Below are 25,607 nucleotides of genomic sequence, written 5' to 3' on the forward strand. Positions count from 1 at the left end.
AAAATATTGCTGGGAATCATCTGGCACCAAAGATGGTCAGTCGGGAATTTGTCGAGCAATGAAAGGGAAGTGGATTCGGTCTGGATGGCATGTGGATGCATCAGTGGTGTCTGCCGTTCAATTTTGATTGCCCCTCAAGCTGATGAGAGCGCTACCCGAATAACCATCTGAACTATGTCTAGAATGAAGCGGCTCTCAAGCACAGATTTCTAGATGAATGAGCTGAAAACTCGGAAGCAGAGCCTTTTGTAACGTTGTGTGGCACAGTCTGAAAACAATGTATCCGAGTTAATGGTGCATAATATGTAACGTGACTTATCTGTCCATTCACTTGATTGACCAGCCTCCTTGCAGTAGCATTCCAAAAATACTTGAGGATGCCACGTTGCTGCACGTAACTGAATTGGAGAGAATGTTTGCATTGTCACAATTGTGAGATTCTCCACCCAAGTCTTACGTCCAGTACATGGACTGAAATTGAGGTGGCAGGAATTTCACCCCCCCACCCCCCCTTCTCTCTTTCTCTCAGGAGCTATTTCTCACATTCTTAGAAAAGTATGTTGGGTTGTTTTTTGCTAATGGTCGTCATTTCAAACTCCCTACTGCCAAATAGCTGCAGGCACTGAACCTTTAACCTCAGGTCGTCTGCATTCCCAGAGTCTGCTGCTACCCAGCACTCTTATTTCGGTGGGCAGCTGGCAGAACTGCAGTCTTGCTTCACTTTGGCGACTGAAAGCTCAGCAAATGCATTGCTGGTTATATAATGTGGAGGATAGCAAGGGGGACCCATTGGGTCTGACAACAGATACCATGGCCACCTGCCCACAAAGTTCAAAGGGCATTGGAGCAGCTGCTGTGATTGGTTGAGTGCAACAATTCTCAGGACCTAATTAAAGGACTGGTCTGACTTCCAAGTAGAAGAATGTTAGATGCCTTTTAAATTCATTCTTTTCAATGATTATTACTTTTCTTTGTAATTTTATTACCACTAGAAGGAACAAGGAAACAAAGCTGAAGCTATGACGTTAATGTAAATTGCTCCAAACCATAAACTATAAAATGCAAAAACTTATGACGGCATGTATTTAATTAGGCTGTATCTTAACCTTTTATTTTGGGGGGTTATATATTTAATAAGGTATGAAATACAGGAGACAAGAGAAAAGTGAGAAATGGGAGCTATTGTTTGAAGGGGAATTTGCACCAGTTTGCATCGGAGAACAAAAGACCCCCAATCATTGCATTTGACCATGTTGTTAGCACTTGATTCTGTCATTTAATACTTTAATGAGATGATTATCTGTAATTATTCTTAGGGTTGAAAATCTTCAGATTAAACATTAGTAGTTCAAGATCTTTTAAAACTGTAGTTTGTGCACGAGATTCACAGATTAGGCCTATACTGTGGTACTTTTTCTTGATTCTCCTTTTTATTTTTATTGAGATTCAACTTTTTATCATGCTTGTCTTTTATATTTCTATTAAAGCCTGGAGCTTGTAGATCTAGTTACTGAATCTGTCAAGGTCTCATTGCTTTGCATGGCTGTGTTGATCTGTGTACTGTAGTGGACACACCCGGTCTGCTTCTCTAGCTCAACTTTTGTATCTCGTTTGCAAGATTGGAGGCGTGCGCTTGGCTGAGGCTTATGATGTGCCTGTAATTGCAGTTAAATGAACATGGCTGCCTCTGGGGCAGATGTAACCTTATTTGTCATGGTTGTCAGTCTGATCATGTCACACGGTCTGCTTTTCAGAAAACATTTCAGCCAGAAACTCTTATTCTGTTTTTGTTTTTTTTCTTTGTCTCACCCCCAACTAATACAATGAACGTTTTCTTTTTGGGGAAGTTCTGATGGTTCACAGAGCGTTTTATGAGAACCTTGCCTTCTTCATTACAATCTCTTTGGAACCTAATGAGTAATCGACTATTTATTTATTTTTTTACAGCCGGGTGAAGCTTGTGGCAGGGACTAGGAAACCTATTTCCATATGACTCACACTACTTTGCTCTTTGATACCGTTCCGTTGCTCTCCGTTTCCTTGTCAACTTTATTGTGGAAGCGGAGGTTTAATGGTTCATGAGGCACCTCCAATTGCTGTTCTCCAGCATCCCCTCGGCCCAAACGTTGACATTTACTGCTTCTTTGAAGAATTCCATCAGGGGAGAAGATTGAACTGGCTGGCTGCTGTACTTTATGACAGTGTGTGTAATTATCTTCCAGATAAACTTGTTGTGCTGCAATGCAGTGATCCTTATTATAGAACCACAGGGACTGGAGAGTGTCTGAGATTTTGAAAGGACAGGAAATGGAGTAGTCGTTTGTATTACCCGTCTCTTTAGCCAGTGTGGGAGTTACTAAGTGTAGAAAGATTAGTTTGCCTGTTTGTGTTTAGAAGTAGTTTCTCCTCATCGTACGTAGGGTGACCATATGGCTCCGTAGTCACCGGATGGGATTTTTAAATGGTCTTCAAACGGAAAGTCATTAACATTTAGATCAAGCAAATCAAGCATCGCACGGTTGCTAGATTGAGTACTATTGCTTAATGAATTGCACAGCAGTAGAAATAATGCATTTAAGACTCATCGTGTATTGGTTTTGCTTAAGAATGCATTTGTATTTTCTTTGTTGGCGTTTGCACATATTAATAGGTTACAGTCACTATTTCTCTCCTGTTTCATAATGTATCGTGTTTTAAAGGGAGGAATTTTATAATGTCAAAAGAGACAAGGTTAGCCAGTTCTCATTCAGCTGCTGTCGAGGTGGGTGGCAGGGCTGTGTCAAGGCATCTCTGTGGTAAAAAAAGGTGGTATGTGCTAGCATTGTGAGACTGAGGGAGGCAGGCAGGGACAGTGTCTCTCTACTTTCAGCCCTCAATGCCTAGTGAGCCAGTGTCTCAATAAGGAAGAAAACTTAGAATAACTAAGAAGCTGTTTGTCACTTAACCTGAAGCCCCCCCACAGATGCACTGGGATACATATGAACATTCATTGCCCATTGTCTCAATGAAACAAGTTACTATTGTTAAGGATCTGCAGTGTTTCTGTGGATTACCTGCAGCTGTTGTCTTGTTTTCCAAGTAACATCAGAATAAAAGTTTATTTTGACTTGTGTAGACTGAAACAGAAGAGGGGGTGGTGTTGACTTCATAATATTCTGAAGTAAAGTGTATTTACCAAATACAAGTCATAGAAGGTTTGTGTGCGGACAGGTTAAACTATTTTAAATCATAAAATCAAATGGCTCAAGAAAAATAGTTAAGAAACAAAACAAAAACAATAATCATTAGTTCTTACCATCCTCTGCAACCCACCCACTCAATTACAATAGATAATCTCTATACAAGATGTAAAAACATCTGCAACATCCAAAATATGGGGATATAATTTTATATAACCTCTGTAGATACCTGCTGCTACTTCTAAAGACACATTTGAGGTGAGCTACTCAACCATGGCCCTTACGGTACATGAGCTGCCTGTGACTCTGTAAAATCGGAGGGTCTACTGGCTTTCAGTAATACAAAGCTTGCTGTTGTAGGTTAACTTCCTTTCAAGTCACTGTAATAAGCTTCACCCTTCCCTCCCCCTGTTGCTGTCCTTGTCTATTGAGAGAGAGAGAGAGCGAGAGAGAGAGAGAGAGAGAGCTGCTTGTGCCGCCCGATTCCCGAGGCTCGGTGGCCTCCAGCTTGTTGATGCCGTGGTTACTGATTGGAAGGGACAGTCTGGCTGCAGCGCCATCTGAAACGCTGTGACTAGTCAGACTGTCTTCCTCTTCCTAACATTGTCATGACAGGGCAGTGCTGAGCCTTTGTAAGTAGCCTCCTTCATTGCCAGCCCTAATAATGTGGTGTAAGCTATATAAAGTAAACAAAAGTCTTATGTTGGTGTCTGCGATTCATTATTTTGAGTATAGGTGAAGCAGGCTATACTCGGCAAGCTTTTGAAATGACATTTCTTACTCTGCACTTAGATTGAGCTTCAGAATAGCAGATTCCAGAGCCATTCAAATTGTCCCTTGGAAGAACCAAAATTATATGGTACCTTGTTTGTTTTTTCCTGTGTGAAGAGACGGCTATTGGGTTTAATCTTGAACTGGGCTGCTCCTTGCGTCAATTGGATTGTGACACACAAACTGTGACAAGCAGATGATTAAGACCTTGCATCGTATTCCCAGGGTTACATAAACACTTCAGGATAAGTGTGCCAGGGGCCTTGTCTTTGACCTTAGGCCAGTAGAGGCTTTCTGTATTCGGATCGTGTCAAGTCTCCAGAGATCGGAAGCCTGTGACGGCAGGATTCAAGATTTTATGGTCAGTCTGCAAGATCCAAGTGCAGTACCACTTCCAGATGTTTCTACCCAACTGATTTTTTGATTCATGCAGAATTAAGCTTTAGGTTTACAACACTAATACATTCAGCTTGCAGCAGAACACTACCAGCAGTTATTTTAAGCTGTGTCCCTGCCAAAGATATAGAAGACATAGCCCTTGGCATTTTGGATACTTTGCCATTTAACATGAATGTTGTTTGATTAACACAAGATTCTAATGACTACAAAATTTTTTCATCATTAAGTGAGGAAATAAATCAATAAATTAGATCCGTTATTATGATTTTATATTTTTACATTTATATTGTGGTGCATTGCTGGGTGGGACACAAAATGGCCTCCAGGAATGCCCCTACTTTCCCCTGGAGGCCCGACCTATTTATTGAACCCAGCAACGTGGTCTGCCTCCACTGCCACCACGGTGCCACAATATTTAATCTTCACTTAAATAAGGATTCTCTATGTACTTCTGATTCTGGTCTTTGTGTGCATTATATTCAATGTTTTGGACTGTTGTACCAAAGTAGATCAACCCAGTGAGGAATGTAGTGATCTTGTTAATTAAAAATACTGTATTCGGGATCAGATGTCCTGTGTTTCTGTTGTCAAGCGCAGGGTGTAGCAGTTGTGGCAGCTGCTACTCCCTTGGTTGGTGTGGCATAGCAACAGTATCAAGTTTTGCTGCATTTCCAGGACATGTTGGGAGGTTGGTGGCTCTCTAGCCACTCGCAGCCAGGATGGAGCTTGAGAGACGGCACCCATGGCCACCCATGACCAGGAGTTGATAGGTAGAGCTTGTCTGGGCATTTTAACCCAACCCTCACCATGGCAGCTGCTCTGCCCACTCACAGGATCAGTAGGGCTTGTAAAGATCAAATCACATGGCTCAGACTAAGATTACAGTACCACTATACTTACGTAGATTTTGAAAAATAGGTCTTGGTTTAAAATAAGTATATAAATGGTAAAACTAACTATTTTAACTTTTCTTTTTTTGGCCTATAGAACTGAATTGTTTTCCCAGTGTGTTGTACACAGGTCATTCCATCTTTGTTTTTGTCAAAATTAGCTAAAGAAAACGCATCTACAGGCAGTAAGAACATTAATTACGGGTCAAGGAGTTGGTCTGAGCATCTTTGAAGGTTTCATTTTTGGAAGCTGGGCTAGAGATATGAATTAGTTGCAAATCGTTCAAACGTGTTTTTAGGCTGTAGCAGTAGATGGGTTGCGCTTGCATTCTCTTTTCACCTAAAGATTCTACCAGGCTGTGAAGAAAATCTTTTCTTTTCAAAATTGCACTTTTGCACTGCTGAAGTAATTAGATTCTCTCTCATCTCATTGGAGAGAGAGAGAGAGAGAGAGAGAGAGTCCAAGAAGATTTCCAAATGGCTGCCCATGTCTGTAAATCCATTTACAAGAAATTGGATTTCTGGATCTAACCTGATTTCAAACCTGGGAACAGATTTGACACTTTAGAAGTGAGACAGTCGGGATTTTCTGCACTTGGTTAAATTACTTAGTCAACAAATACAATCGGATGCAGTGTTGTATTCAGTGTGAAATTTGCCATTATATGTTCTGCATATCTAATCCACAAAACAACAGACAATTGCAAAGCTTAGGCTATAGTATGAATACATTTTGGACATACCAGCTATAGATATTACTGTATTGTATTTTGACAAGTAGTGTATATCAATTTGGTTGAACAACATGTTTGTGAAGAGCGACTGGGGAGCTTCTTTACATTCTGTTGACAGCATTCTTGCATTTGAGATATCATTTACCTTGGTTTTTAATTTCAGTAACAAAAACATGGGCTGTGTTTTAGTGCAACAGCTTGACAAAAGTTGCTATCATTTGGGATTCATACAGTACATCTTATCATATATTGACTGAGCCAATTTATAATTACAGAATTATGAGAAAAAGACCAATTTTATTATAATTGATCACAAAACAGGAGAAGAAACGCATCATCAGGGTCGACATAAGTCTTGTCATTTGGGCTTCTTGTTCTTTGGATGGTGCTTTTGAATGAGCAAAGTAGTGGTTTGATTTGCTCACAGTAGGACATTTGTCTCGCTGCTTTGAAACCTGGAAAACTGAGCTGACTGTTGATTGCATGGCACTCGATTTGAATAAAAGCTGTAGCGGTGAGTTGATTTTCGCGGGGGTTCCAAAGGTTGGAAGTCTAGAGGGTCTAGAAGAAACCTTCGCCTCACTGTTACACTATACAGGCTCCTGACAGCTTTGTCATTTCTAAACTGGGACCATAATGTCTTGTATACTGTTGATTGTAAGAGGCTGTCTGCCAGTTACTGATATTGAAGAAAAGAACAGCCACTGCAGTGTCATCTCAAAGCTACCGGCTTTTTATTTATTAATTAATTTATTTCTTGTGATAGTGGCCATGGACACACTTGTCAGCATTTGTGTGCTCCAAAAATGGGGCATTATTTAAAGGGTTCACAATGTCGAAAACGCACTTGTAATACACAGAGCAGATCACACTTGTATGCGACTGCCTGGATAATCCCTTTCCCCCCAATTTAGTCTGTCTGGATGGTAGCATGAGAAACAACAAAGGGTTCAAGGAAAGGCCAATTGGAAAAAAATGGGGTTGTCTTGACTTGAAAACTTACGCTACATAAAACCTTGGTCACCTCCGTTCTTTATCTGGAATGGTGAGTATACTCTAGCGAGCAAGACTCATAACTATTGCGGAGCTTTAATGATCAGTATCTTGCTGGTATGTGCTGTAACCCTTAGGAAGTAGACAGTGATTTTTAAGCCTTTGTTCCTTATCTGTACCTGCTGATGTCAGAAGACTGTCGTCTAAGTATGCATCTACTGGGGCAAGTGACTGATGTTCACTTCAGATTTATAGGAAGTCCAGCGCATTGTTTAAACCTTCCTGTCCTAATTTGAATGAGAAGCACAGTTTATTTAATTTGCCCTTTCCTCTCCCACCTGGAAATATTGTTTGTAACTCAATATTGCTCAATCGTAGCTGAAGGAAAGTATGATCACGCATTTTGTGAAAATTCTGAAGTTCGGTACTTACAGTAGTTCCCCAAATAGCCTTGAAATCTTTCCACAAGCGGTTTTATTTTCTCATTTCTTTTCAGAGTAAAGTAGATTGACAATGATGCTCCAGAAGAAACCTCAATGTTGCACAGAATGTGCGTCTCAGGATATGAAACGGATGCAATAAACCTTAAGATTAAAGCTCATATGTACCAAATGATTTGCAGCCCCATTCGAAAAAATATCACTGTTGTACAATTATGGGAAAAACTAAGACAACGGGTGGGCAAATATTCCATTTCAACTCTGCAAGGAAATGATCTGCTCGGTAATCTAAAAATGAACAACACAACAGAGCTGACAACACTATGCAGCCTTCATATGATCTCAGACATGCCATGCACCATGCCACCCCAGCAACACCTCTCTCTGAGCTGTTGTCAGGTCCTCGTGCTCTGACTGTCTCCGATCTAGACAATTGAAATTCTGTAGGCATGACATTTGTCAATTCCAGTTCCAATTCCATAAATGAACTGGGAACTGATCCCAAGCCTGTCCACTTGCATTTATTTAGGCCCATTTACTTTTAACCATAAGGAAACATTTGACAACAGGGAAATAGTTATTCTGACTTTTCTGTCTGAGCATTGTGCAGCAATTTCCTTTCCCTGTCATTTTTTTGCTTTTTCTTCTCTCTCTCTCTCTCGATCTCAATGTTAAATGCATGGGGCTGCTTTGCCTGCATTGTCTTTTCTGTCTAGTTCCAAGCTTGTTGTGTGTGCCTAAGCTTCCAAAGATCATGCCATATCAAAGTAAGGAAAAACAGGATAATGAGGGAGAGCAGTAGTGCTGCAATGCAGTGATAATCGGGGAAGGAAGGGGAGGGGGGGTTAGTTGTAGCAGACGTCACAGCTATTAATAATGACTGCTATTCCATACATCAGCTTTTTGGGAGGGACGGGAACTTAGAGCCAAGCGCCAGGGATATTTATAGGTTAAGGTCATGGGATGAGTGTCTCGCAATCTAGAAAATGAGGCTTAAAATATAAAACTAACCGGCACTGAAGGGGGAAACAAAAACGGATCTTCATCTGCTTTTAATATAACCCACGCAATTTATGGTTGCTTACACGTAATGTTTGGTTTACGGAAGCATTCATTGTGCGTCATCTTTAAGTAATGTTGCATATACAGCATTTAATTGCTGTGATATTTCCAGTTTCAGTAGCAGGACAATATTACGCAGGAAAATAATAACAAAATAAACTGTTTTATATCCTGTAGCCGAGAAACAGCCGAGGCTTCCCGCAGTACAGTCCACAGAGTGAGAGCACACATCCACACACACAGACGCGCGCACACACACTGCAGCGGTCTCCACGGAAACCAGTGGGTAGCAATGAGGCAGTGTGCGATTTCCTCCCTGCTGCTTTCCAGTCTGACGTCTTTCACAGATCAGACGTTGTGAAACGCAGAGGAGAAAATGAGAAGCTCTTCCTGCCAGATTTATTAGTATTAATAAATAAATACATTGGGAATTGTATTAGCTCTTATTTTAACACCTCTTTTTTGAGACAAAATTTGGGGGGGGGGGGGGGTTAATCTTTTTTTTGCCAGGCTGGAAACTTCAAAACCATTTAAGAATCTGTATATACACTCACCTAAAGGATTATTAGGAACACCATACTAATACTGTGTTTGACCCCCTTTCGCCTTCAGAACTGCCTTAATTCTACGTGGCATTGATTCAACAAGGTGCTGAAAGCATTCTTTAGAAATGTTGGCCCATATTGATAGGATAGCATCTTGCAGTTGATGGAGATTTGTGGGATGCACATCCAGGGCACGAAGCTCCCGTTCCACCACATCCCAAAGATGCTCTATTGGGTTGAGATCTGGTGACTGTGGGCGCCAGTTTAGTACAGTGAACTCATTGTCATGTTCAAGAAACCAATTTGAAATGATTCGACCTTTGTGACATGGTGCATTATCCTGCTGGAAGTAGCCATCAGAGGATGGGTACATGGTGGTCATAAAGGGATGGACATGGTCAGAAACAATGCTCAGGTAGGCCGTGGCATTTAAACGATGCCCGATTGGCACTAAGGGGCCTAAAGTGTGCCAAGAAAACATCCCCCACACCATTACACCACCACCACCAGCCTGCACAGTGGTAACAAGGCATGATGGATCCATGTTCTCATTCTGTTTACGCCAAATTCTGACTCTACCATCTGAATGTCTCAACAGAAATCGAGACTCATCAGACCAGGCAACATTTTTCCAGTCTTCAACTGTCCAATTTTGGTGAGCTTGTGCAAATTGTAGCCTCTTTTTCCTATTTGTAGTGGAGATGAGTGGTACCCGGTGGGGTCTTCTGCTGTTGTAGCCCATCCGCCTCAAGGTTGTACGTGTTGTGGCTTCACAAATGCTTTGCTGCATACCTCGGTTGTAACGAGTGGTTATTTCAGTCAAAGTTGCTCTTCTATCAGCTTGAATGAGTCGGCCCATTCTCCTCTGACCTCTAGCATCAACAAGGCATTTTCGCCCACAGGACTGCCGCATACTGGATGTTTTTCCCTTTTCACACCATTCTTTGTAAACCCTAGAAATGGTTGTGCGTGAAAATCCCAGTAACTGAGCAGATTGTGAAATACTCAGACCGGCCCGTCTGGCACCAACAACCATGCCACGCTCAAAATTGCTTAAATCACCTTTCTTTCCCATTCAGACATTCAGTTTGGAGTTCAGGAGATTGTCTTGACCAGGACCACACCCCTAAATGCATTGAAGCAACTGCCATGTGATTGGTTGGTTAGATAATTGCATTAATGAGAAATTGAACAGGTGTTCCTAATAATCCTTTAGGTGAGTGTATGCATCAAATAAGCACGACACACTAATGCCTGCTGTACACTTGTTAAAGATGAGATGGCAGTGCCACTCGTTATTTCTCTAATCAACACAGCAATAATACAAAACACTACTGTTATGTATTATTACTATAAAGAATAAAAACAGTAGTGATATTAATATTAATAGTGGTAGTTGTAATATTATTCTATATTATAATTATTAATTCATGCCTTGCGCCCTATGCCTGTCGGAATCGGCTACGGCTTCCCAGCGACCCTCATCAGGATAAGCGGTTTCGAAGATGGATGGATTATAATGATTATAAAATATTACAAATATTTTTTTATATACCACTGTAATTTGGGTAGTCCACAATACAACTGCGAACCTAAAACTAAACAGAAGAGCCAAAGTGTTGGATATGTGTAAGTATACATACTGTATATCTATACAGACAGATAGTACTGACATTTTACTGACTGACTTTCACTGACCCTATAAACTCAAGTGGCACCCACAGGGGTCGGGGTGGCACCGAAAGCCAATGAGACCCTGGCTGACTTCCAGCTTCCTACCCAACCATGCCACGGCTCGGCCCATTGTGAAACGCCCACTCAGAAAAACAAGTCGCTCTTGGCCGATGACAAAGCCTAATACCATTGCCTTACAGTATTTAATATCTTTAAGCTCCAGTCCTGGAGGGCCAGAGCACTCCTGGTTTTCTGTATACCTGAGCTGTAATTATTCACTTTAACTGAACTGATTTAACCCCTTTCCTAAGGCTAATGCAGGTAATGATATGAGCCCCTTAAAACCTGTCACACTGTGATCCTGGAGGACAGGATTAGAAGAACACCATGATACAGAGTCCTCTCTCAGGTCTTAATGAGAGTTTGAGGTTAGTGGGTCCCGTTCAAAAGACTTATCATGTGAAGACCTCTAAACTACAGCTCTGACTCATTTCCTCCAGGCCAGCAGTGTCTTCTGGGTATTGTTCCAAATGGGTGCATTTAATACTGGCCTCCAGGCTGCCATAGCACTTCACCTTGAATCAAAATAATATGTTAAAGAGCTACATTATATTACATTCTTCTTCCATACAATTTCCCATTTCTACAGCTGGGTGTTTACTGGAACACTCTAGGTAAAGTACCTTGCTCAAGGGTACAACAGCAGTGGCCCCCACCTGGGATTGAACCCATGTTTATGAAATGTAAGAATTGATTCTGCTTGACTGAAAACAGCAAGTTTACTGTTTGGTTGAGCAGGGCATCACCAAGGACTGAGTTCGCTCAGATAACCGTTGCTCCTTAAGACTGTGTGCTTGAAGGACTTTGCAGTGCCTTCTGCTCTAACTAGCAAGTGAGTTTAGTCTCTTCCTTTCCTGTTTGTGATGTGAAGAGGCAGCTGGATTAATGGCTTTGAGTCAGAGAATGCAGCTTTTGTGTTCCATGCAGAAATATAACGGAGACAGGCGAATAACTGTTTCACATTGGAGAGTATTTTTTCCCCCCCTTCAAGTTAACATTTCTATCCTTCTCATTCAGGCCTTAAATTGTTATGCAGGCAGTTGACCGATGGCCATACAGCTCTCAGACACAGAGCTATGGCGGTGACGCTGTTCAAAATAATAATAATTAAAATATAAAGGTTCAGAAAATGCATTTTAATCTTTGGGGTAAAAGGGTTTTGAATGTTCAGATTGGTGTTTTATTTTTAAAAGAGCCTTAGAGAGAGGATTATAGTAATTTCTTCTTGTGCAGCATGGAATACAGTATTGAATTAAAACCTATATTATAGTACAGCATCGTTTAGCTCGGAGGCTGGGTTATAGATCGTGAGATATGCGAAAAAGTTGGCTTTCTGAATAGGTCTTGAAAATGATCGCTACATCCTGCATTCAAAATATAATGTACATTCTTCTTTAAACACCGGGATCTGCTGTACTTTAAGGATTAAGCAGGTCTAAGTGAGATTAAAAAACACAAAGACATGCCAATGGGGTTTTATAATGAATGCATTTATTTTGTGTGGGTTTTGTTTCACAACCTGTATTCCACTTTCTAACTGAAATTATTCACTTGGTGTTCACTTCGTGCAGTTGAACTTGTCTTTAAAGTTTTAATTGAAATGTAAAGTCAGCCATGTTTCTTATGTAAGAAAATAATGCTTTTTATTAATCTTGAAAGGAGTTGTTTACATTGTTTACACACTGTGAATGTGACTTTGCTTCACATGCTGTGTAATGCCTGTTTTTCTGTCCAAATATCAGACTTTCTTCTGGAGATCCCCACTTATTCAATGATGGAAAGACAACAAATATTTAAGAAGGTGTAATGTCTTTAAATCGGAAGTTATATTGTATTTTGCATATAGATTATAGACAAGAATCACTCAAGCTATAGAGAGACCTTGACAATGGTTTATAGTTTTCCTGTAAGCTTGATAAGAAATGTGAATCATCTGATAAAGGGCAGGCAGCTAATGACTATGACTTGTATAATATCTTCTTGCCTTATAACTCTCTCTTTTAAGCCCAAACAGGCTTTCTCAGGCATAACAGATGTATGGTCCAGCAAGCAGTAAATAGTGTCATGGTTGATTAGACTATCCTGAAACTTGTTTTTCTTTTTGCTAGTTTATTCCTTTTCATGCTTTCATGCTTTGTATTGCTGAGGGATGCATGTCAGGATTTCCTCATTTTCTAGTGGGTGAGCAGTTAGTGTGGTTAAGAAAGGCTGATCGATGCTTTTCTCAGTGCATCGATTATTTTATTTCTTTGTATCTGTTTGTCCAGCCCTGCATGTTTGTTCAGTAGATTGAATAATATTGAGGCTGATGCTGACAGTTTTTACAGAAGCTTCTGGGAGGTGTGCTTTCTTGGTCTGTATACTTACGCAAACTGTAATTTCCTCTCTGCTACATTCCTTGAGTTGATATGGAAAAGTCTTGACTGTTTTTCTCATGATGTTTTGAATGCAAGTTTCAGGAAATATGCGTTGCTATGCAGTTGTGATTTGACAAACACAAAAAACAGTTGTGTACGCGTCTAAATGACTCTATTTATCATGATGTATGGGAGAGGATATTTAAATATACGTGGATGACCACTAATTTAGGAACAACCCACTCTTAAAATTAGGAGGGGAACTTAATGCGTTGCCATGACATTTCCAGCATTTACAGATGCTTTTCTTTCTTTTTTTTTGTTTTGTTTACATGGTGTTTCAAACAGGAGAAAGTGGATGACCCTGCCCTTAGAGATGCTTGGCCATTGATTCATGCTGAGGCATGTGTGTGATATTTTCAGTGCTGTATGTGTGTGATATGTTCAGTGCCAAGTCCAGATTCATGACTGTGGTGTTCAGTGTCAAGTGCATGTAAACCCAGACATTTAACATAAACTTCTTAAATGAGGTCACATCAAGGTAGACTATTAATAGATATTTAATTTTTTTTGTTGCTCTTTGAACATTTCATTCATTTTATTTTATTTCCATTTGAAGATTTGTGATGCGGGGGCAGAAAACCCAAATTTCCTAAATATGAATTTTTCCATTCCCCCCAAAATAAACCTGAACCGAGAAATGAGAAACAGAGTCCAGAAGAAATTATCTTATAGATCTGATCTACCAAGCTGATCCATTTAATGACATGATCCGGGCCCCCTATTATAAGCTACGAGCAGGAGGAACAAGGCTCTTAATGGGCTTTGCAACTCTAGATGGCTATTGAAAGCAGAGGGCCGGTGAGCTGCATGTATTAGGTGACGCTCCGCAAGAATTCCAGCCGGATACCATTTCCCAGCCTATGGCGCAGCAGTTCAACCTAGACGTATGCCATTGCCTTGCTAAATGAAATCATGCAGTATTTAGCAAGTGGGGGGGGCTGAGTACAACTTATTAAATGGAAAATGTCATCTGTCTTCAAACTATGTGATTGCCCCTGCTGCCAATGAATGGCGTTAGTGTGGATTAGTGGAATGATGTTACACTGTAAGTAATCCCTTCGTTTAAAAATGTAAAGCCCCTTTATTCACCAGCAGTGGCCGAGTGAAAAGTGAATTATGCTGCAAGATATTACTAGACTTTTTTTTTTGCTGCTTTGTTTTTTAATAGCAGGTCTATACAGTTTCCTTGGTAACGGGGACTTCGTTTTCCTGTAAGAGCAAATGCAGAATCAAATCACATTCTTACTAAATCCTACATGGTATTTACAAATGCACAGTGAAAACTGGTTCCGCATAGTCAATTGATTCATGCCTTCTACTGCCATAGTACTACACACCTGAAATATGGTTAACATACAAATAATGAAAAGCTTTTATTGTGGCTTCTTATTCATAGTACAGGTGTACAATATACAGTGTGTATGTGATCACACAAACACCAGGTGAAAAAAGTTCCCCTTGTATGTCTCTGTAATTTTATGTAATCTGTGGAGTAAAAACCTTTTTTGAATCTTATCAGATAACTCAGACGGAAGCGGCACAAGAATGAAAAGAAAATGTAAAGCATCATTAAAAAAAAACAAAAGTTCTTGTCACAGTTAAAGAAGGCACCTGCTTTTTAATGCCAAATCAAGTGGAAACTGATCCCAGCATGATTGTCTGAAAAGAACTATGATATGGATCAAAGATAATATCATAGATTTATATGCTGGTTTTCAAGTCACCTGAGGCTTTCTTCAGTGTATGTGGTCTACAGCATTAGTATGCAACACTTACGGACTGTATTGCCTTTTGTTTATTTTTTATTTTTTTTTATTATTCAGCCAGGCCTATGTTTTGTGAAAGCATGGATTTTAGTAATACAAGAGGTAGCCTGTCACTAACAGCTCTGTGCGTGAGCAGTGCTGTTTGTTTAAGGATAAGAAGTAAGCTTGTATAAGGAGGTTCGTGTTAATTCCAAACAATCTCGCCTCATTACCCATACAATATGAATTCAGAAGCGCTTTTCAGATTGAATGCTCACTGTATGTGGAAGGACACCAGAACCTGGAATTTTGGGGTTTTAATATATAAGGTGACTGTTTTAACAAGCCGTTTCTTTATTTACTTATTTACTTAAAATACAGTATTTCAATCCCCAGTGCCATCTGCTGTGCTTATTTGATTATTTATATATATATATATATGTATACATGTGTGTGTGTATATATATATATATATATATATATATATATATATATATGTATATGTATATGTATATGTATATATATATATATATATGTATATGTATATGTATATATATATATATATATATATATATGTATATGTATATGTATATATATATATATATATATATATATATATATATATATATATATATATATATGTATATGTGTATATATATATATATATATATGTGTATATATAATTAATATATGTATATGTGTGTATATATATATATATATATATATATAATATAATTATCTACATCTGCATCAGTGCAATGAAACCTATGCCGTTCAGTCTTAAAACTAAGCATGTATTGTATCATACATAGTGAGCAGGTATTCAGTTAGACTGCTGATGTTTTAAATTTAAAGTTAGACTGCTGACATTCATGGATTTTTCTTGCCAGACACTAAATATGGTGTTTAGTTAATTAAAAGCAAACCAATTATGTCTGAAAGTACGTGGCACAACTTGGCACAGACAGCATTTGATAGAAGCAGCAAATACCTGGGCTAGCTGCGAGTTTGAGGTAAAATGTTACTACTTTGTCATTCCCACCGCCTTCCCTCCCAAGTATTTTATTAATATTTCACCAACAAAAGTTCAGTTTTCACGCAGAACTGCATCTTATAAACGGGAGGTATGTTTTGCATTGACAGCATCCTCTATTGATGAAATCTGCTCTGTGAGCTTTTTTAATTATTTTTTGTCCCCCTGTTAGAAGGACACTTTGATTAGGTCTCCAGAGCCTGTCTCTTGGGTTGAAGAGCACAGCTGTATTGTCTAGTTAGCGCTGCCAAGAGCAGAGCAATCGTGTTGTTCCTCAGTTACGGTGCCAAGAGTGCAAAGGAAGTGGCGGAGAGGGGGAGACGTGAGTGAAACAGCCTTTCCCCCCCATTCACGAACCAGTAACCAGGAGCACAAAAGGCGTTTGTCACTCGTCAGGGGGATGGGGAAGTCGTTTCCTGCCGAGATATTCTTCTCTGCCCCCTGGAATAGTAGGACGGACGTATCCTCACAAGATTGACACGGAGAAGATTGTCACTCACACACTTCGTATAAGAACAGCCTAGACCACACCTATTTACAGCACACCGCTCATTTGAGTTCTGTGCAGACTGAGCAAACAAAATTTGATTACATAGTCTCCAACCTACAACGTTTCTGTGCCAACTGGTAAGGAACAAATAGATACACTACATTGCCATTTGCAGTGCTCCTCGAAATATAATGGAGGAAAAACAAACAAACACCCAACTCAGGATTAACAGTTTTCGGAGTGTCTGGGTCAATGATGCTTGGAAAATGTTTTCTTTGAAATATGAAAGATGCCTTGATGTAAGATCAGACTACACTATGCAGTATTTGGTTCATAAATCATTGAAACTGACACTTCAAAGTGTTAAATAGGGCACAAGCAACAAACCATGCAAGCAAACAAGGGAATGCACTTAAAGAATTATGCATATTTGGAACAAGAGCCATTTGACCTTTAAAATCTGCTCTGCGGTAAAATTCTAACTCATAATTTGTAAACGGTGTAACGACAGGTGAAGTAACTTGGCTGTAGCACTTCATTTTGTAACTTTCACTCACTAATTATATAAATGTAGCAAGCAGGATTTTCTTAATACCAGCTCTGTAGAGAATGTCTGCATTCCATTTGATTTCCTCTTGCACCCCCACTATTTATTTTGTGATTTATTCAACCTTTCTAACAGTTACTGCAAATTCAACATGTGTCTGAATTGCTGCTTCAGTTGCTTTTCACGATGCGCATTCTCTTCGGGATAGCTTTGCCACCTGCCCCCTCTGGACACGTTGCCTACATGGCGATTTGCAAGCAGTGTATAAGTTTAGTGGGGCAGGAACGGGACTGGCCTGCTGATGAGGTAAAGGGGATACAGGAACAATTGCGCTCAACAGAGTTCTTGTCTCCAGAACAATGTGGCAGTCTGTGCAGCCAAGGGTTGTGCGGCTGCGTCTATAATAGAGATGGGGGCCATTCTTTTATATATTAGGAGGAACTGGGCCCTTTTTTTGTGCAGGCATTTCTTAAGGATTTTTCAAGCATGTTTTGGCACTCCATCCCCCTTCATACCCCCTTTTTTAAAATGAGGTCATTTGCTGCATTTCATTTGTTTAAACTTCACAGTCTCACAGAGGTGGTCATTATTATAATTATTTTTTTAATTGTTTACATGTTTTTGCCTTATTACCTGAAAAGTATCGAGATATCATATACATATTACAATCCTTGCATTTTTATTAAATACATTTTTCTTTCTTTTTATGGGGGGGTGGGAGATGAGGTTCACTTCACAAACCTTTTCAATGTGTCCTGTAGCTCCCTTGTCTAAAGAAGCATAGCTATTAAAGTATGGGCTGTAACTGTATGAATGTATATCACACAGTGCTGCTTTAATAGGACCCAGCTAACTCTTAAAGACCACTAAGAGAAATTGTGGCTTTAAACACTCGTTACATCTAAGTGTTAAGAGTCTAAATCAGGCATTTTGTTTGCAAAGTATCTCCAGCATGGCATTTGATATTCCAAAATGCAGTACTTTGAACTGCTTAGACTAAAGTCAGATGTCTTGGTGAAAGCAACATTCAAAGCTCTGTTGGTCAAGCTATGATGTCCCTACCGTTGACTGTTGACATTGTAAGGATGCAAAAATGGTCCACCAGTGTCTGTCGGAAGAAGAAAAACATGACTGAATCTTTTCTATGCTTGGCCGTTAAGGGTTTCTGTATGCTTTCAGATGGATTTGAACATTTATTTTAGTAAGCGATTGTGGATGGCAACTCTTTTGTTCATAATTCAATTTGATCCTGTCTCATTTGTCTTGTCTTTCAACTCGGAGCATGGATAACCAACTAAGCAAACACAAGTTAGCATATATTTCACATCTGTTACAGATAAGCTTGCCTTTGAAAATGGCTTAACCATTTCTGACCATTATCTATGCACTTTTTGCTTTCTGTTTCTGTAGTCCATGTAGACAAGAGTGTGGCTTTCCTGGTACACTGGTACACTTTCCTAAACAAAGTCATACGCTTGTGATTAGTTGTATTTGAAAAGAAAGAAAGAAAATCGTTACGAGTTGTGAATTAAGTGTTACATTGGAATATTTTAATTTGTAAACTGACCAGTCTCTCCATCTTTTTCAGGAGGTACAAGAGACATTGGATCTGCACTGACGAGGATGTGTATGAGACACAGAAGTATAGAATCGAAACTTCGACAGTTTTCTGCGTAAGTCTGATTTTTGTTTTCGGTATCATGTCCTTAACCCCTTAACCCCTTGTCTGCATGTTTTTTGTTCTGGATTGTTGAAAACCTGTTTCTTAACATGGGTAAATGCAGACAATTTTAGGTAAGTGATGTATTTCAATTAAAACTATTTCAATTTAAGTTAATATGCTGCATTAAAGGGATTAATCATCCCTGCTGTATTCATAGGTCATGGTCTTTACAGGGGTGGAAGAAGCCCGATATTTCCATTGTCTACCGTGGTTTTCAATAGTCTTTGGTAAAGATACAGCCCGTTGATCCAGAACAGCCTTGTGTGCCTTCCATAACATGTCAATCTTTTGAAAAGGCATTTCAGGCAACTAACTGACAGTCCTTGAACTTCGTTGCTTTTTCAACAAAATAAATGACCACTTTTTCAAGTGAGTGAACTGTAGAAGATCTGCATTTTCTCTACCCAACACTGATGAACAACAGGGTTTGTCATGAGTTTTTCCACCAGTTTTCTACTTTTACTTCCCCTCTAGCCTGGAAATCAGTCTAAAATATAGGAAAGTGTCAGACAATATAAGGGCTCCAATTCAGTCCTGTTTCCAATGAGTAGCGGAATTTGTACACGAAAACTGCAGGGAGTAAAAGGAAACATTTATGTGGAGTCAGAGGCCTGAGGCCAGCAACTATTAAAGTAGTATAAAATAACCATAACAGCAGCTAATGTGGTCCCTCCATGTGAAACATCCCTGCAACCAATGTGTTTAAGTCAACGGACGTCTCTCCACACACTTTGCAGTTTAACTGTCTTTTTTTTTCATGCTAGTAATCAAAACCTTTTAAGGGGAGAAAATACATTACTGAAGAGCCAATATGGTTTATTGATTTGTAGTTCTGTTGAAATGCCTTTCTGAAGTTGTCAACTGTCACACAGGAGCGTCCTCAACACTTCCTGAGAATATTGGTGGTCTAGGTTTCCCAGTTCTTAGTCCACCACTGACGGTTAACCCTGGAGTTTCCCCTCTTGTATTCTGCTGAAAACCTTTGGTGTGGGTTGTCTTCATAACGTCACACCTGCTAATACTCTGAAATCCCAAACGACAATTTCCACAAGCCAGTACTTGACATTTTGTAGGCGTAATAGTTCTTCACATTGTCCGATTTCCACTACAGAAACACAGGGGGCCAAATTCTAGCACTGGAAATATGTGGTTTCATATTTCAATAAGAACATGCATACCTGTGCTGTGGCAGCATTGTCCTTAAGAATTGATTCTAACACCAGTTCCTCTTCTGCTTGTTTAATGACTTGGAATAAAATGAGTGAAGCCACGATGAGTGGGAAGTGGTTGACAATAAAAGTAAAATAAAAACATAAACTATATATATTGTTGTGGTTATTTTCTGTTGTACTGGATGGTAGCCTCTTGTTCATTTAGTTTGATAAAGGTTGTGTATTTTTCACAGTTTTGCTGACCAACAATATATAGTTTGTCAAATTCTAGTTGATTGAACTGTGTTATGACGGGGACTAATTTTGTATGGAGTGGCAGTCCAAATGTAACTAACCCCCTGTATTAACTGGATAACATTTTTATGTAGGCCTTTATTTGACAATGAGACATCTGAGGTCTTGCTTGTAACTTGAGAGCTGTCAATCTCTCTGGGTCAAGCAACTGTTTACCCCCCACCCCCACCCCATACCTTTAAAAATACACAATAAGTAAAGATACATAAATTGCATTTAAAATAACTGGCCTCATACTTGAAGGCAAGTAAACTGTGCATCATGTTTATTCTAAATCAGAATAAATAGCAAAACATTTACTGCAGAGAACTGTTCTGACTGATTTTGATTTTTGGAATGGCATCTTACTCAATACCAGTATGAGTTTAACATGTAGGAAAAACATTTTTAATACCCCTAGGTCGATCAGAATAGCTATCACTCAAAATATTACAATGAAGAATTAAAGAAAAAGTTACATTGACAGGATGTTGTGCTGCCGTTGGGTGGAATTCTGGGTGGTTTTATAGATGAGCTGTAGAATCAAGGAATTAGCCTGTCAAGTTCCTAGAAAGTGTGTCTGCAGACACTGTCTAATTTTAGGTGAGGTGTCAGACTTCATTCTACCAGTGGCCACACAAGTCAGCCTGTGACTGGAATTAGAGGGGATGAGGGCAACCCCAGAGCCGAGGTCACCTGTTCCCAAAATGAAACAAAGGGACACGAAGACATTCAAACTGCATAAGCACTATAGGCTTGTGTCAATATCTTTCCAGCCACTTGAAGCCAAACAATGACAAACAAAACCTTTTCAAATGAACCTCCTACATTGTAATAAGTGTAGTAAAGCATGTGCTCAAAGTAATAATAGCACCTGGTGTCTTGTGAGTCGGAAGAAGACTCTCCAGGGAATCAGAGACCTGTACACTCCCATAAGTAGCTGAACAAATTGTTTACAGGTTTTAAGATAGATTTCTTGTATTTTTATTTGTATTTCTCTCTCCATTTCTTCCTAAAGGGCTTTCATCGACTGCCTGATTAACCCACTTCAGGACCAGATGGAGGAATGGAAGAAGGTGGCTAACACACTGGATAAAGACCACGCAAAAGGTGGGAGGATTGCACTAACTCGCTATAGCTTATGACTTGCTTGGTTTTTATCGTGGTGGTTGCTGTTTGTTTTCTCCCTTGAGTGTTATGCATCATCTTGTACTTTTTCACATTTTGTAGACTTGAATCTCTTCCTTAGTTAGGAAAGAGAGGCCTCTGATATACTCCTGTTTCTCTGGGTCCAATGGCAACATGCTTGGAACCACACTAATTGAACATCCAGCGCTTGAGTAATTGAAGGGGTTGAAATTGAGACCTCCAAGTAGACCCTGGCTCCTTTTAACCACTTGGTCCCATTATCTGTTGCTACGTTCAATTCAGTCTAACCTCCTCTGCTCATTTTTACTTTCTTTCAGCCTTTTGGGAAATGTAGTTAGCATTATCTGTTTTGCTTATCATGTTCAATTTTCTGGGTATGAAAGCAAAGCTGTTGAAACTGATTAAAGGTTAGTGAGACATCCCTCATATCTCCTCTCTTGTACTCCTCTTCTCAAATCCATAGATTGCTTTCATCGTGGAGAAAAAGGGCCGCTTTGTGCAATTTCAGGGAAGCTGCATGCTCTCCTCCATCTGTTCTGCTTTCCGATCTAAAACGTTTCCCAAAGCTGGGATGCCGAGGACGTGTGCTTTTTCATTTGTTCCGTCTGTTTCTCTGCAGAATACAAGAAAGCCCGACAGGAGATCAAAAAGAAATCTTCAGACACACTGAAGCTGCAGAAGAAAGCAAAGAAAGGTATGTTTTTGTTGTTGTAATTGTGCTGTCCCAACCCTCCCCCCCTCCGCCTTACCTCTCCAAATACATTTTTCCTGTTGGTGTGGGCAGTGTTCATCTTTTACGTATCTGGTGTGCTTTGAAGCACATTGATTTAAATATCCCTGCTCCCGGGTGTCTTCCAGTTATGTAACAAGTCTTGTACATGTCTGATTTATGATGCTCCTAATCCCTTGGGCTAAATGCCATTAAATAATGCATTGAATGAGTAATAAAACAAAAAAAAAAGAGTTCTTTTTTTAATGTTTGAATAATTTGGTGTAGGCTACAGTTATTACTTTTTCTTCTCCCTAATATCGTTACTAAAACCTAATGTCACACCAGACTCCCATTCCTTGTGAATAAATAAAGAAATAAAGGTTTGAGCTTAGGTGGTTAAATTTGAAGGAGACGCATTGTAAATCAGTAGAATGGGGTATTTGAAAATACCCTTTCAGATTCCCCTTGCAGTCTCCTCCATTTCTGAATCAGAAACTTGATTTAGAAAACTAAATCTATAATGATATAATGAGTATGTGCAAGTTACCAATAAATACATAAAATAAAGAGTGCTTTGATTTATCTTTAGTAAACATGTTGGGGGGTTTTCCATCAGGTTTAGCATTCTGTTGTCTTGAAGTCTGTGCTCTAATCTGCTGTAGCTTCAGAAAGTACATTTATAGTTTTCTGGTTGCAGGACAAGAATACACTTTTACTCTGCATAAGGAACACTCCAATACCCAGACTGGAAATGACATGATGCATGGTTGCACTTACCTTAAAGGTGAAAGAAGACATACACATATATATAAGAGTAACACTGGAGGTCTGCAGTGTAATCATCTCTTTAAGAAAGATTAGTAGATGACAGATCACAAATCAAACTATATATGCTGACCTCTGTTATGAATACATCTAACAAGATTGTCCTTGTTTACTACCAAGTTTGATCTCAGTATTTTACTATTTCTGCACAGAACGTTTCTGGGGGAGGGGGTACCATTTTCTCCCACTCAAGGGTCACAATCTCATAAGAAAAAAAAATACATACAGAGTACATAAATTAATCTACTTTTCATCAACTGCTGTAATGATTTACTGGTACATGTTTTAGTCCTTTAGCATGTAGTTAATTGTGGGTGCACAGGGAAAAAAATACTCTGGTTCCACCTGCCCCAATTCTTCCTAATACGTCAAACCTGCTTAACAGTAGAAATGGCGAAATCTACAGCACAAAACAATTCCCAGAGCACCCACAAATATTTAATGCTGTGTGTTTTAGCCAGAAATATACTGCAGATGCCTATATGAATGATGCATCAGAAATGATAAATTCCAACATGACCTCCAGATGCAGAACTGAAGGGTTTCTGGTGTTTAAAGCAGGATGCCTTTCAGAGCATGCCTATATGGGAACGAGAGTGATGCTAAAACGCACAAAGGGGGCAGTTGCTGAGTTTGACGACCTGGCATAAAATTCAGATGCTATAGCTGGTGGCGTTCTGGTAGAACAGGTTACGCGTTGCAAACTCACTCTGTCAGGATACAAACTGACTGAAATGTTTTCCTCTCTGCAATGTCTGTCCTGTCATTTCCCGTCATGCACTTCTTCCTGCCAGCTGAGGCTCTGGGTAAGTCAAAGCCCCTTTGCACTGCACTGTGGCTCACAGACCCAGTTTAACCTGTACACTGAATTTTGTGTGCTGCCTACTGTTGTTTTTTCATTGCTGTGTGGTTGACTGCTCACTACCTTCTGGTTTGTTTTGTATTTGCCTCATTACTCAGCTCGGCAACTCCTAAGCTTACAGCAGTCTATAAAGTAACTGACAGGGATTTTTACATCTTTCTCCACAATCTTCCTCGCTCAAGTTTGTTTTTCATTCTATCATTCATTTGCATTTCTTTTTTTGTCTCTCCTCATGATTTCCTTTGACGTTCTCTATTTATTTTTATTACAAAATTAAATTAGACTGGGAGTACGTCACCCCCCCAAAATCATGACATTCATTAACTGAACTGACCCAGTTTCTATACTCTCAATGGATATTCCTTGCTATAGAAACCACTTTTACACTTCAGTGCATTCACTTAATTGCTGCCTTTTCAGAATCACTTCTGCGATTTAGTGGTTAGCAAATATGAGATTGCAATTTATTTATTTTTCTGCACAATTACCAGTATTGAACTGCATTGTGCGTGTGCGCGTGTGTGTGTGTGTGTGTGTGTGTGTGTGTGTGTGTGTGCATATATGAGGCAAATTAAAACTCTGCCAAACTCATACACTGTCCATGTGCTCCGTAGATGACCATAATTTTGTCTTACTTGATTTTGTACAAATCCGATGCATTGTTGACATTTGCTTGAGAAGCCATCATAAAGTTTAGACATGTCTGACACCATTCTCCTGTAAAGTGAACTAAGGAAGACTCTATTTGTCCTGGGAATGGAGAGGCAGAGAGAGCTTGTCACCTTATAGGCAAGGAAAGACCAGCAAACGGAGTATTTTAGTAGCCAAGTACTGTTTTTCTGTGTATTGTACATCAGAAATAAGTTGGTTGAACAAATCAATTATATTTTATCAGTCCTGGTTGCAAGGGCAAAGGATAATGGGAGGCAGATCTATTTGAATAATTAGGATTACGTCATTTGGTTCTTGGCATAAACATCCGCAACACATAAAAAATAAAATAACCTGGGTTAAACCTTGTTCTGTACAGTGTGAGTCAGCTACAGCTTGAAGGCACAATCTGACAGTCATTCGGGACGCGTTTGCTTTTTTTTTTAATGTACATGTCGGGTTTGCACTCTTGCCTCACAAAAGACGAATGCTTTAATGCGGCTTATATGTAATGGGTTTCTCAAGCAAAACACATGGTCCAGTGGATGCTCATTAACTCAAGTTAACCTTACTTATGCAATGTTCTTCCCCCTGTTCAAAATATTGAGAATGTATGTTTGTAACCCTTTGTGTTCAGTACAGCACTGTATTGCACTTGTCTTTAAAAGCACCCCCCACCCCTCCTTGTCCTATTTCGATCCAAAATGTCAGAACACACTGTGTAGGAGGTTTACAATATACTCCCACACAAAGCAACTGTTCAGACCTTTCCACCCTTGTTTTTTTGTATAGTGGAGTAATATTTGATTGTGCATTTGGAATGCACCATTAAGCATGCAATGAAATGATGCACTTGTATTGCACCTATTGTTTGTATTTTTTTTGGCCAGGTATTTGTGAATTTGCTGTGTAGGAATGTTATTCTGGACTCTTAATTGCAAGCAATAAGCAGCCATTGGTACTGCTAGTTTTAATGTTTAGGTGCACATGCATGTAAGGTCTAATGTTTATAAAGTTCTTGTCAATGTACTAAGCACTGATGTGTTTTTTTTCCACCTTCTTCTTCTAAGTTGCAAATGTGTGCCAAACCAAAAACTGCATTGTGAAAAATCTCTTTTCCTGACATTTCACTCTGATACTGTAAATTAGCACATATGTATTCCAGCATTGCCTTTTCAGACCAATGATGATTTTTTTTTTCCTCTTCAACATCAGACTACATTCTGAACTCACATCCTGGTAAAATGGTTTTGTTACT

General features: G+C 39.4%; 1 protein-coding gene across 6 annotated transcripts in view; it reads left to right on the plus strand.

Moving 5' to 3' along the window:
- LOC136714035 (protein MTSS 1) overlaps positions 1 to 25,607 on the plus strand; it is a 65,641-nt gene that overhangs the window by 25,099 nt on the left and 14,935 nt on the right. For 3 of the 6 annotated variants that reach the window (XM_066691327.1, XM_066691330.1, XM_066691329.1), the window contains exons 4-7: positions 18,571 to 18,655; positions 21,169 to 21,260; positions 21,919 to 21,993; positions 22,709 to 22,795. In XM_066691327.1, coding sequence (XP_066547424.1) covers positions 18,571 to 18,655; positions 21,169 to 21,260; positions 21,919 to 21,993; positions 22,709 to 22,795 — 339 coding nt within the window. The remainder of the gene's footprint in view (positions 1 to 18,570; positions 18,656 to 21,168; positions 21,261 to 21,918; positions 21,994 to 22,708; positions 22,796 to 25,607) is intronic. The other 3 variants (XM_066691328.1, XM_066691332.1, XM_066691331.1) reach the window with 1 other exon arrangement.

This window comes from Amia ocellicauda, chromosome 18, assembly GCF_036373705.1.
Source record: "Amia ocellicauda isolate fAmiCal2 chromosome 18, fAmiCal2.hap1, whole genome shotgun sequence".
In the NCBI taxonomy this organism is placed as follows: Eukaryota; Metazoa; Chordata; class Actinopteri; order Amiiformes; family Amiidae; genus Amia; species Amia ocellicauda.